The sequence below is a fragment of the Pholis gunnellus genome, assembly GCF_910591455.1.
Source record: "Pholis gunnellus genome assembly, chromosome: 12".
Taxonomy (NCBI): domain Eukaryota; kingdom Metazoa; phylum Chordata; class Actinopteri; order Perciformes; family Pholidae; genus Pholis; species Pholis gunnellus.
Genome location: NC_136539.1, coordinates 10,073,568 through 10,086,601, shown reverse-complemented (window position 1 = coordinate 10,086,601; position 13,034 = coordinate 10,073,568). Strand labels below are relative to the sequence as shown.

The 13,034-nt window shown below is 41.4% G+C and overlaps 2 protein-coding genes across 3 annotated transcripts; both read right to left on the bottom strand.

Moving 5' to 3' along the window:
• Positions 1-273: 273 nt before the first annotated feature.
• Positions 274-2,326, bottom strand: mettl21cb (methyltransferase 21C, AARS1 lysine b; the record flags this gene model as incomplete). Its single annotated transcript, XM_079170836.1, is given in 5 exon segments — positions 274-785; positions 1,707-1,824; positions 1,902-2,065; positions 2,237-2,305; positions 2,308-2,326. Coding segments are annotated over 5 exon segments (768 nt in total). The 3' UTR covers positions 274-387.
• A 4,611-nt stretch (positions 2,327-6,937) lies between these two features.
• Positions 6,938-10,571, bottom strand: LOC306703592 (uncharacterized protein). 2 transcript variants are annotated; one of them, XM_079169597.1, is made up of 6 exons: positions 10,417-10,571; positions 8,129-9,595; positions 7,885-7,979; positions 7,624-7,764; positions 7,335-7,446; positions 6,938-7,225 (listed from the first exon to the last, which is right to left on the bottom strand). In XM_079169597.1, exons 1-6 carry the CDS (start codon positions 10,451-10,453, stop codon positions 7,158-7,160), a joined length of 1,920 nt encoding a protein of 639 aa, XP_079025723.1. In that variant the 5' UTR covers positions 10,454-10,571; the 3' UTR covers positions 6,938-7,157. The 2 variants fall into 2 exon arrangements, with proteins under 2 accessions (XP_079025723.1, XP_079025724.1); XM_079169598.1 differs by having other exon boundaries at positions 7,885-7,967.
• Positions 10,572-13,034: the final 2,463 nt, after the last annotated feature.

Sequence of the window (13,034 nt, the reverse complement as noted above, 5' to 3'; positions counted from 1 at the left end):
ATGTAAAATGTTGATTTCCCTCTTCCACATGTGCTCCTCTAGAGTGAATGCCATTTCATGAAAAGTGCTTATTTCTTTACGCTCCCTAGTTTTTATTATAAACAGCTATAGGAACTTCTGCTGTTGAAATACCAAAAGCTGCAGCACCAGATGTTCCATAATTGACGACGAAAAAACCAAGAGCATCATTTTATTTTAAAAACACGTTGTTGAGCAAAACATTCTGAAATCAACTGTATAAGAAAGTGCTGGCAAAATAAAAGAGCTTATTGAAATGGGAATTTGAGCGTCATTTCTGCCTTCTGCTTGGATGTGGGTTTTTCGTTTCAACATTAGGTGGGACATATTCAACCTTTAACATCTCAGGAACCTCCTGACGCTCCTCCATCACTCCTTCGCTGTGGCCTTGTATATCCTCACCTCCTGCTGTGGGAGCTCAAGTACCAGCGTGCTGTTGAAACTGCTCTTAAAACACTCTGCGAACCCCAAGTCTGACTGGAACCGGATCTTGTTGGCCCACAGCAGCGTTGTTTGACTTCCTGGTCGGCAAAAGTGACGCATGGTTTCCAGCAGTTCTTCGAGGCAGCCGTGGGGATAGACCACGTCAGCTGCGAGCACGTAGTCGTAGTGGGAGGATGGGTAGGGAAAGTCTCGCCCCAGGTCCTGACCCCAGGTAAGGGCAGCCACCTGAGGGGTGTGGCGGGACCGGCCCTTGGTGTTCCGCAGAAGGTTAAAGGTCAGATTGGACAAGATATCCGGCAGGTCGGTAGCTGTCACCCAAGCACCTGGAATAGAGTACCAGAAAACAATAGCAGCTGAAGTACAGATAGAAAACACTCACCTGGCTTTTCCTCTAGCACCACGAGGATGACGTGTGGTATTGAGAGAAACTATTGGATAAATTGCAATGAAATGGTTTATACATTCTGGATGAATTGTAATATCTTGGTGATCCTTAAAGTTGCTATCGAGTTCACTTTGCAAACATATTTTAGAACTTTTCACAGCTCTAAAGCTGAATTATAAATGACTATCTCCATGCTTGATGTGTGGGATGTATAACAGATATTTGTTGTCTATTGATTGAGACAAAGGAATGAGGAGAAACCAGAGGAAACCATAGAAAGGCAATGATTCCCTTTGTGTGAATGGGTGTTTTATTTAATCTTGTTATGTTTCCACTGCATGATTGACAGAGGGACCAAAAGATGACAACATCAGTCTGATAATCTCTCTGTTTGTCAAGATATCTTTACAGCTGCAGCCTACTGGCATGTTTGCAACGGCAAAAATGTGTTGTGGGTGGATATTCATGGTCCACAGACAATGAATCACAGTGTTTTAGTGACCCGCTGATGTTTCCTCGAGTTCCACCAACAGCTCCTCCAACATGCCAAAATGTAATGTATGAGCAGATACCCATAAGATATTCAGGGCATATTAATGCAATAACTCCCTTCATGGCGTTCCCTCTAGCACTACCATCAAAGAGTACCACGACTGTTCTTAGGTAAGAAATAAAAAACTACAAGTTTGACCAAAATGTCATTATTATCACTAATTTGATAAATAATTAAAAAATAAAAACAGTTTTTGTTGTATTAAAGTAGGAAAAAAAGCCCGTTATGATATTACTTCAGTGTCAAGATTTACTATTGAATGTCACTGTTTTACATATTGTCACTCTATTCTTCTCATAGACTTACCAAGCAGACTGGCCACTGTTGAGAGCAAGCCAGTCCCAGCTCCAATCTCCAGCACCGCTTTGTCCACCAGGTTCATTTGTTGCTGCTTATCCTCCAAGAACTGGCTCAAAGCTACTGCCTACAGAATAAATTGTCATTATCACATTTGCAGCAACAGAGGAGTTCAGAGAATGTGCAGACACACACAGGACGTACCCCGGGCCAGATCAGAGCACCAAAAGTATCCATAGACTCGCGGATGCTGATGTCATAACCAGCGATATAAAAAGTCTCCTTCCCCAGCGTGTTGTAGGCACTCGGCTCCCAGATGTTCCTCCTGTCCAAAGCCTCTCCTGCCATCACTTTCCGGTCTGTTAACGCTGCAGACGAGAGTGTTACATGAAGGTGACAATGCTGCAGATTTATGGGACTCATCAGTGTAACAAATCAATCTGTTTCCATCTGTTTCTCTGCAACACAGACACCAGACTCGTGATGGCAGTGCCGAATACAGAGATACACATTCTCGTCAGTGTTTAATCCAAAATTACCCCCATCTGTGGGCCCCGGCTCCACCCGTAGTTTCCCATCCTGTTTGTCGTCCACCTCCTTTTTCTTTCCATGATGTTGCTGTCGGACATGTTGGCCGGCTGTGGACGATCTCTCCATGACCACTGAATCAAGAATCAATCAGAATCTGGTTTATTGTTTGAGTAGGTTTTCACATACGAGGTATTTTCTTCGGTGTATTGGCGCATAACAATAAACACAGAGAAAATAAAAATAAAAGCAAGTTAAGTTAAGATACATAGAATTGAAAGAAAGCCACAATCTTTCCTGCTTAATCAAACGTTTTTGTGACACAAATACCATCACGGTGTAGTTTTTGATTATTAAATGAGTACTACAGCAAAATAATACTGTACTTCCAAAGATCTGGGAGACTCACAAAACAGATTAGAGAAAGGATGGTCAAACCCTGGATCCTACACTTCCTATCGTGCAACTCAACCTTTACATAATAGTTCAACCTAAAGCTATAGGCCTTTAAAAAAATGTAAAACAACTTTTTTTGACTGTAACTCTTTGTTAAGTTTGGCATATAAACTGCGTAGACACGACACACAACTTTACCTTTTTCCTACCCTAATGTGGATTATCACAAACATTTGCATTGTTTCTCTTGCTTGGTGTTGTGTTTTATCTTTAGTGTGCATAATTAAATGATGCGCATATGTATGATTTATTTAGGCTCATTAAATGGGTTCAAAATGGACTAGATATAGTGCATTAGTCTATTTGGCTGTCATTAGACTCCGGTCTGGAGCCCAGAAACACAGCTGGTTAAACCCCCAGGTTTAAGCAACACATGGGGGTACACGGGACGCATCGGGTTGATGCACATCCCATTCAGCTGGATCTCCATGCAAATATAATTTTGAAAGTTTGATGTAATTCAAAAAGAAAAATTAACGTCAGAAGTATGTAAAAGTGATTTACTGATTTTCTTCTTCTTCTTCTTCTTCTTCTTCTTCTTCTTCTTCTTCTTCTTCTTCTTCTTCTCATTCACTGAAAGTAAAAACATAATATGTTGCTGAAACATACCTGTATGAAGCAATCGTCTATTATTCCTCTTTGCTCTCTGTTTGTGAACTTGTGTCCGCTGTGTTCTTGTGTTCATAAAAGCAGCATCGTTGGTGTCATATACGCTTGAGCGAGGCTGGGATATTTGGGCAGACAGAAGCAGAGAAATAGATTTATAATGAGCAACCCTGACCCCTCCCAGAACTTGAACATCAACTCTTGTGGCCAGTGTGCATATATTACTGAACCCTTTTGTGGCTTTAAAATCAGATCCAGCATTTTGTATCCTCTGAAGATTTTTGACAACATCTGCAGAACGCCTCTGATTGTTACTGCCTCTCATCCTTAATGAAGCAGACATCTGGTTTTAAGCAGGAGTTTCATATAGGGCTATAGGGACTTGCAAATATTTGAGAACAACATGTATTCACACTGCACGGTGCCAACTTATTTGCATATTTATGTTTGTCCTGGGAGGCAGATGTGTATGAGGTTTGTTATCGATGTGTGAGATGGATGTGTGCCACCTGCCAGGCTTCACATAAAACAGGGTTCATTTCTAAAACAATCAGCAGGAGAGTGAGCAAACTGTTTACAAAGGCCTGGCCTGGAACTGACACATCCCCCTGTGCCTTCTCTTAACCTGCGGGCTTCTCCTTTCTCCCTCTAGGTCCCATTAGACAATTAACCATAAAAGAAAAGGCTGTGATCTGGAGAACTATTTTAGGGCCTATATAAAAATGATTGGGGTGGTATAATTCATTTTGAGTTGGGTTATTAATGTTTTCTTTTAACCGTCCTCTTGACTGCAGCATCCTCCGCACAGATTGCTTTTGGGCATTTTAGGCCTTTATTAAACAGCGATGTTGGAGAGATTAGTGCGAGAGATGCAACAAAAGTCCCCAGCGAGATCTGAACCAGAGACGTTGCAAACCTGCAAAACCCCGAGACAGAATAAACAAAGATAAAAATCTAGTTAGTATAATTTAAAAGACCCCCTGAACTCCCAAAAACTATACCTTCAGCCAATAAACTTACAATACCCTCCCCTTTTTGACCCCCTTCTCCTCCCCTAATACATTTGTGTACATCCCCTTAGTGTGACAAAAACAACATGCCAACCACGGATTTATTCGCCAGAAGGGATGCAGACAACTAAAATATAACAGCCTATTAGGCTATTTTACATGACTTTCACAAATAACTTCATGAGTTGTTAGGCTGCTAATAAAACAATTTGAGTGTAACTTGCTCCACGAGCAATGTTGAACCTCTAAAACACAGTCTTTGCAGACTGAGCTGTCACTTAAAGTCGACATGACTTGTAGAAAATGGTCTAAAATGTGTCCTTTAGCAAACATGAATAAGCTTTAACACACAATTTCATCCAATTCAAACAACCATTGGTTTGCGTATGCATGTATACAGCTGTGTAATCTAGTGAACATCAAGTCTGCGTCAAGATACATTATTGTACCAAGGTCACACAGATTGGAATTTTTAAATCAATCAACTTCCTCACCTCACTATATTGACTATCTTTTTAAACCATCCAGGAATTCATGGAAAGAGGCAAACATGTATAGAAAATACCTTAAAGTTCATACAATGCATTCAAAATATGGTTAGAAATATTATAAAGTCTACATGATTTGTGGCTAAAACCTTCACTCGAACACAATGGCATGGCCTTTTAAGTATATCCCACCTTTGATATAAGCTAAAGCTATTTTTTTTCTGAAATCTGACTACACAGAGTTGAGGAATTACGTGAGAGCAACTCAAAACACTTTTTTCTGTGTTGTTTGTACACTGACAATGAAGCAAAACCAACATATTAGTACTAAAAGTCTGTGATGTGAACACAGACTCCGGTGCAGTCTGTACCACAAAGTTTATGCCTGAGCACAGATACGGTAGTATTCAGCGCGCCCAGTGTTGGTGAGCCTGTCTGTGGGGCTCAGTGGGGAGGATTCACAGCCTTCGGTGCGTCAACACAAACAAGTCAGCAGACAGCTGGTTGTGAAGCTAGAAAATGACTTGAACTGACAGACGGCAAGCAGCGACACTGAGTCACTCTCTTCTAAACAGCAACAATACAACAAGCAGTCAAGGTATTTGGGGATTTCCAGGGCACCAGGATCTCGACACCCGGAATCAACAATGATTTATCAATCAGCCAAAATGGCTCCTGTTTTATTTATGTCTTATTCATCTTTTTGAATGTAGGAAATGTACCCACCCGATGATGACTAACTAGATTGGATTACATACAGAATCTAAAAATATAATTATGTAATGTTTACAATGTTAAGCGAAGCCAGGGTATGCACATTCAACTGTGATCTCTTAAATCCAGCACAAGTCACTTTTCCAGGCAGGGGAACAATGGAGAATCTGCAACGCTCACATGGGACAAATAATGTTGTGTGGGATTGTAACATTTTTCATATAAGTGAATGTGTTTGTGTGGTGGTGTATGTATGCGGGCCAGAAAGATGAAGAGCTGCCAGTCATCACTTTAGAGGTGGTAATCCTCACCTCCACATCCGAAGGGCAGGAAATGGTGATGTGGCCGGTGGAAAATGAGTCAGACACTGCAACATGTGAATCCCTGAAGGCTTTACAGTAGCCGCATGTGCAGCGTGAGTGTGTGAATACATCAGTTATATCCATCATTAATGGGCGCTAAGCTCCTGTAATTTGAAAGGGGAAGGCGAGGATTGGAATTCAATGAGTCTAGATGCCACTCTGACAGAAGAGCATAAACATATATATCCACACAGCAATGTTGCAGACAGTAAATATGAAATCTGAAATCTCATTGTGAACAGCTTTCATCGCTATGATAGATTTTTGGCACCAGAACGGATTACCGTTTGTGGGTCCTGGATGGACTGGGGGTTTAGATAAACCCAACAGACTGATGGTTGTGTCACTGTTTCACTGTTAACTTTAAACCTTAAAGACATTTTTTTATATGTCCAACTCGCAACTGAGGGTAAAGTTCAAATCTACTCAAATCACATTTGAATGTGCTTCAAGTATACTGTATATATATATAATTGTACTAAAAAAGTGTGCATTGATGTCTGCATTTAGTATTTGTGACACACAAACTCTGTATAATATTCAAAGCATCAATACAGCAACAACTCTTTACTATGTAAAGTTATAATGGAGTATACCTGAGCAGAGAATGACATCGCTCTCCTTCTCTGTGTGCTGTAATCTCAGCTTCTCGGTGCTTTGTTGACATAGCCGGGCCGGCTGTGCATGTTATATGAGTAACAAAGTAGCACCCACCCTCCGGTTCCCTCTCAGGTAAACACTGTTAGCTCTGTTATCACTGTTTTCATTGTTTTCACTGTTAGCGCTGTTAGCACCGTTAGCTGTGAACAGCCAGCTCGCTGTCGACATACAAAGAGCCGCTGAGAGGCAATTGATATGCTCTGAAAATTGTTTTGTGCACCTTTGATTTCTTAACAACAGTTATATTAGTGAAATATACAATATATATAATTATGTTAGCTTTATCTAAATATTGAAATACACTTTTTGGTACTTAACAGACTAATAGACACACTTGAACACACGTGTATACTAAGTACACATTTGAATGATGTCTTCTTTTTCATAAGGGAAATAATGACAACAAGCTCATGAAGAAATAGCATGTTTTTTTTAATTTACAGGATAAAAACAAATAAAACCATACTTATATATATAGTGTAAAACATGACAGGTCCTGATTCCAGTTGCATTCAATAAAATGAGTCAAGTTTAAGGCATTGCCTTTAAGTCAGTCCATTTGCTTTCCAAAATGTGATTTTAAAAGAAAAGATTAACAAACTCTGCATCACATGAGACAAAGAAGCGGTTCATTCACTAATACGGGTAGGAGCAGATGAAAGACTGAGGTACCGAGCATATGAAGTCATTGAACTGTCCATTTCCTGAAACAATCAGCAGATCAGAAAGTCAGAGACACATTGGTTGATATCCATCTTTGGTGTAACATATAAAAGTATTTTTGTCCCTCCAGTTCAACAGTCCGACTCTTACCATATGGCAGCATTTGCACACACTCCTCAACACCTGCGCTGTTATCGGGCTGCCCTGACACCCAATCAGCGTAGCTCCAGTGGGATCCATCCAACCAGATAAAGCGACCGGTCTGACAGATAACAGGGGGTTAATTGATGGGACATCAGATGGAGTTGTTAATTTAATTCATTTTCCACATACAAACACAGCAATGAAATAAATGAACCACTTTCGTGATGTGATTAGTGTCGGCTAAATAATCATTAACAGATTTAATACCCGTCACTCCCTGACTGAGCATGCACACCTTTAAATATCGTAATGCTCCAATCCAGGTGCGAATAAGTGATCCGTTTTGCTCCAGCATCATGTTCATCACCTCTCTGTGGATGTGTTGGCTTGTGATGGAGGCCAGGTGTCCCCCAGCCGCAAGTTCCTGGCAGAAGAACTGCAATGAAACGTAGACGACAGAGTGGGATTATGCACGGCTGTGTTTTGCTTAAGATGTATACATTTATAAGGATTGAATGGTGAATCTATGCGAGAGTGGAGAACACAATGTAAATACCTCCGCATCTGCAGCCGTTTTTGGCCCTCTGAAGAACTGGTAACGCCTCCCCTCGAGAAACACACCAGGACAATGGCTCCGCCCTGTGGCCAAATCTAAATTTACAGTATTCTCAATCTTATTTCAATTTATTTTTTTTCCCCAAATCTATCACAAACAAAACTCTTGTGCACCTAAGAAACAACATCTTGTGTTCACTGTAATCGTCCCTCTTGTCCATGCTGTGGTTATGCATATGCTTTACCTTGCTTGTTTTGATTTGGTGACGATGTTGTTTCTTCATGGTTTTGAACTCCCTGCCTTAAAGCCCGTTTTTCTCTTTCCGGCGCCACACCAATCTGAACTCCTCCATCAGGACCGTCTTCCATTTCTGGGAGCCCCATTGAAGACTGCTTCTCGACTCTGACAAACTCACTCTCTGGTTCCTCCATCATCACATAGTTCGTCAAATAGTCTTGATGTGTGCCGTAGTCCATGCCCATCCTAGCCTCCTCGTTTGGGAAATATTCCCTTGAAGATGAGATCTGCTGCCCCATAATGTCCAATGCTGGCCCTTCTTCCATGATAGCAGCCTCTGGCATGACCTGCTGATGAAAAAAAGATTCTTCGTCTTCAGACTCCATCTCCAGCTCCATGATTGGTTCTCCACCTGAAACGTTGTCCATCTCACTCATAAGCAACTCGTCCTCCTCTGGGAGATGTTGATTGACAGGATTTTGATTCTGAAATGTCGCCCTGAGAGACTTTTCCACTTCTGACAGCTCTGTGTTGTCATCATCCAGTGGCTCCAGCTCCATGATTGGTTCTTCATCTAAAACGTTGTCCATCTCACTCATAAGCAACTCTTCCTCCTCTAGGAGATGTTGATTGACAGGATCTTGATTCTGAAATGTCGCCCTCAAAGACTTTTCCACTTCTGACAGCTCTGTGTTGTCATCATCCAGTGGCTCCAGCTCCATGATTGGTTCTCCATCTAATACATTGTCCCTCTCACTCATAAGCCCCTCCTCCTCCTCCTCCTCCTCCTCTGGGAGAGGTTGATTGACAGAATCTTGATTCTGAAATGTCGCCCTGAGAGACTTTTCCACTTCTGACAGCTCCGTGTTGTCGTCCTCCAGTGGCTCCAGCTCCATGATTGGCTCGCCCACCATTTCATATTTTCCCTCCATGTCGATGTGCCTCTCTTCGATCTCCTGGCCCGTTTCAGTCTCTGCCTCGAGGTTCGTTTGGACCTGAAACTGTTGAACATCTGGCTCTACCTTAACCTCTGATTTCACCTTAAATTCTGGGTCATCGTTGAGCTCTGGCTTCATCTTAACCTCTGGCTCCACATCGGCGGTCACTTCAGCCATAACTTCTGGATTCAGATTTACTTCTTGCTCCACATCAGCCTCTAGATCCTCCTTAACATCTGGCTCTGCTTTAACATCTGGTTCCTTCTTAATCTCTGTCTTTTCTTCCCCCTCTTGCTCCTCTCTAACTTGTGGCTTTACCTTGATCTCTGGTTCCACTATACTCTGCTTCATGTCCACTGGCACCGGAGACAATTCTTTCTTCTGCTCCTCGAATCTTGGCCTGACTTGAGGCACAGGATCTTCCACCACCACATGACCCTGCACAGGAACCCAGTCTCCCAGCAGAGGGCTCTGTTCTCGTTCAGTCAACACTGGGGTTTGTTCCACACCAGGAGCAAATGGCATTCCCAGAGTCACTGCAAGGAGGAAGTAAAAGTTAAATTACAGGTGAAATAAGGCAGATTCCCTTACCTGCCCCAATGGAGGAATTATAAGACAACGGACCCCTCAGACTGTAGGAGACACTAAACTGCTGAGTCATGTTTAGTCATGTTGCGTTTCCATGTAGTCGTTTTGAAGTTTTGATCATCTTCTTGTATTGATTTTGTGTCTATCTTTGGTCGTTTTGCATATTTTTGTAGTAATTTGATGGACTTTCCAGACAAGAAATATCAAGAGTCACTTCAAGGCTCTGGTCAGTAATCCATCCATGCCTACACTCATCATCACATAACGCAGGACTAGAGTCATGCTGTTATGCAGTTCATGTGGAGCAGCATGGATAACATTTAAAACCAATTACTTTTTATTCAAACCAAAATACCATTTCCTCATATTTTCATAGTATTTACTTTTATATATAGTTTTATTTCTCCCAAAAGCAGTTCAAGTGTGAATGGGTGAATGAGCCATATAAAGCGTTTACATTGTAAATCCTGAACAACAACCAATAACAAGAATGATTTGTACATGATACGATGAGATAAACAGGGCGTAGATGATTAACTAGACTCTCTTTAATAAGGACGTGACAAAAATCACAGGCAGATACATTTTAACTTCAGTCTTCACAGAAATGAAGTGACTGAAACTTTACTGAGACTAAACGCAAAGTCTTTGGTGACTGAATGAGAAATGTTAACAGAACCCAAACGCAAAATTGCAAAATGTAAATTTCAATAAAATCAGTCTTTTGGAGAACACACTTGTAGAACAATGTTGAAATGAAATCTCTCACCTGCTAGGCTCAGTGACAATAATGCCAGCGTCTTCATCTTGACCTGTTTGACCAAATCTGTATTTAGGATTGAAGACTTTGATTTACTGTCAAATGTGCCTTGTACTCGTAAGTTATTACCAGCTGTTCATGTGCTCTTCTTTGCGACTGCTATTTATCTGTGTTTGGTTAATCTTTATGTACGCTATTAGTCCTGCCCCCTTTTATTCCACTTTCTGTCAGTAAGTCATAAACCAGGGCCTTCCCGTTACCTTATCTTATTTTTTCTCTTTTGTTTCCTCTTGGCATGCATTCCATCATAAAAGTAGAAAGTAGTTTATTGATTCTTCAACTGAAAATGGGTAAATAAGAAGGTTGGTTCGAGACAAAGGTTAAACTGGCACCTCATGTAAAAACAACCAAAGATATGATTGACAAAACAAACTATTTTGACAATTTTGCTCACAAACTAGCCACAAAGTTTAAATAGTTGACATGTCATTTTCACAACAACCGTCCACTTAGATCTGGACGATGACCTGTTAAATAATTAACTGTAATTCAGTGGTATTATTAGTAACACATTAAATGTCTGTCAATGAACTGCCAAAACAGTTTTGGTTCCTTGTGTTTCCGTGAACATTTTAAAATGATAATTGAAAAGGTATTTATTCTTGATTTTAACTAACTGTTGTTTCTTCACTTTGTTGTAAAGGACTCAGCCTGTACGAAAGTTGCCACATAAATAAAGTTTATCATAAAGTTTCCAATCATGTTTCTTGTGTTTCCTGCTTCCTGTGTGTTTCCTGTGCTCTCCTATTTGTCTCTGCGTTCCTAATCTCGTTCTTTATCTTTTAACTGTTAGCACATACTGCAGATGCCCTTACAAAGTACATGCTGTTGCAGGAAGTATGCATTCAATTGGGACATAATACTTCATTATAACACCCCACCTTGAACGTTGACCCTCTTGCTCATTCGTGCGCTGCGCAGAGGATTGTGGGTCGGCAACCCCCCCCCCACACACACACACAAAACATTTTTGGGACATACACGTTGCTGCTGATTCAGCAACACCTCTCACACACCAACCAAACCAGAGAAAACGGGACCTCTGTCTCACACCTTTTCATACAGTTTTGAGGAAACCCGCAAACTGTAGTAAAACGGTGCACCGCGTTTTCAGATTGTCAACGTTGAAAGTTGAAACCAAACTGTAACTGAAGCCAAACAACAAAACTACTTATGCATTGAGTAAAACATCTTGGTTTGGCAGACTTTGATTAGAAACATATATGTGATCATGAAAAAACGGGACCTTGAATCAATCCAGGTACACAGTGTTTTGTTGGACTTTGTGCAGTAGAGTGTGAGGAGGACAGCTGTTTAAATGACTCCTCAAACTGGTTGACACCAACGATCACGATACATTTAAAGCCTCCCCTTTGTTCATATATAAGATTCACTATCTGGGAGAGATTTGTTTATGTAAACCAAGTGAGCAGCGGGCGCTGAGCTGGGTTGTTATGGATGTGTGTGTAACATGACAGCAGTGGATCCTGCTCACAGCAGAGCAGCTGGGATTGCTGATTGTGAACAGGTGCTGCAGCAGAGATTTTGTGACTTTGTATTCCTCTCGTACGCGTATGCACACGTGTCTGCATGGCTGGTCCCTGTGTGTGTGTGTCTTTGTGTGTGCATATGGCCACAAATGTAAGCATGTGTGCACATTAACGAGAATGAGCGACAATGAGCTGTTGTGTGGCTGCTGGTGGAGAGAAACCTAATAGCCAAGGACACAGTAGCTCAGCCAGCAGCTGTCCCATCTCTGCACCTCCTATTACACCCACAACTCCAACCATGTGATACTAAGTTGAGTTAATACGTTCAGATGGACAATTACTTGTTTTAAAGAAATGATGTCACTAACAGGGCAGTTCAAAGAACTACTTAAGCATAATGCTTTCACTTGAGAACAAACTATATTTTTTTCTTAATTAACAAGATTATTATCTTGTTAATAGTGAGAAAGGTTTTCATGGAAATAAAATTGCTCTGTTTTTCTTGAGATACCTCAAGATCCCAAGATAATTTTTTTAAAGCTCAATTTCATGGAAGCAAATCATGTTCTGCCAGTTTAGTTTAATCCAGATTTATCTTGGTTTGGGACATTAGGGGGACTCGTGTCTTTAAGCAACACATTGTTGCTAGTTTGTGCATTCAAGACACGTGGTGACTCAAGAGACAATCCGGCAACTGCTCCCTCACATCGTACATAACACTCCAGCTTCAGGTTTGAGGGATCTTATTTATTCAGAAAAAACAGAGCAAATATTTTTCAATGGATTCTCTGATTTTCTCTGAAGTTAACAGACCCTTGCCAAAATAAAAGCAGCTCATATTCCCCCGCTGGCTCCGCCTGCTAAGAGACCAGTGGTGTCCCTGAACGTCTCAGGACAGCAGCAGCAGCGCTCCCTTTCTGTGCGCGCTCCCCGTCAGTTGTCCCGGATCCGCGAGAGTGCGCACGTGCTGCAGATGAAACTTGAAGAAGCTGCTGAGAGTTTGGAGTAAAACTCATCTCCAGACTGAACAGACACATACGGACCTCACGACGGATCTGTAACTCACCGTGACTAGAC

Excerpts from the sequence above, each read along its gene's own strand:
- LOC306703592 (XM_079169597.1), bottom strand. The coding sequence starts at position 10,453 with ATGAAGACGCTGGCATTATTGTCACTGAGCCTAGCAG. Across the intron at positions 9,596-10,416 it reads ATTGTCACTGAGCCTAGCAG|TGACTCTGGGAATGCCATTT; the intron begins GTGAGAGATTTC and ends TCCTCCTTGCAG. Across the intron at positions 7,226-7,334 it reads TGTGCAAATGCTGCCATATG|GAAATGGACAGTTCAATGAC; the intron begins GTAAGAGTCGGA and ends TGATTGTTTCAG.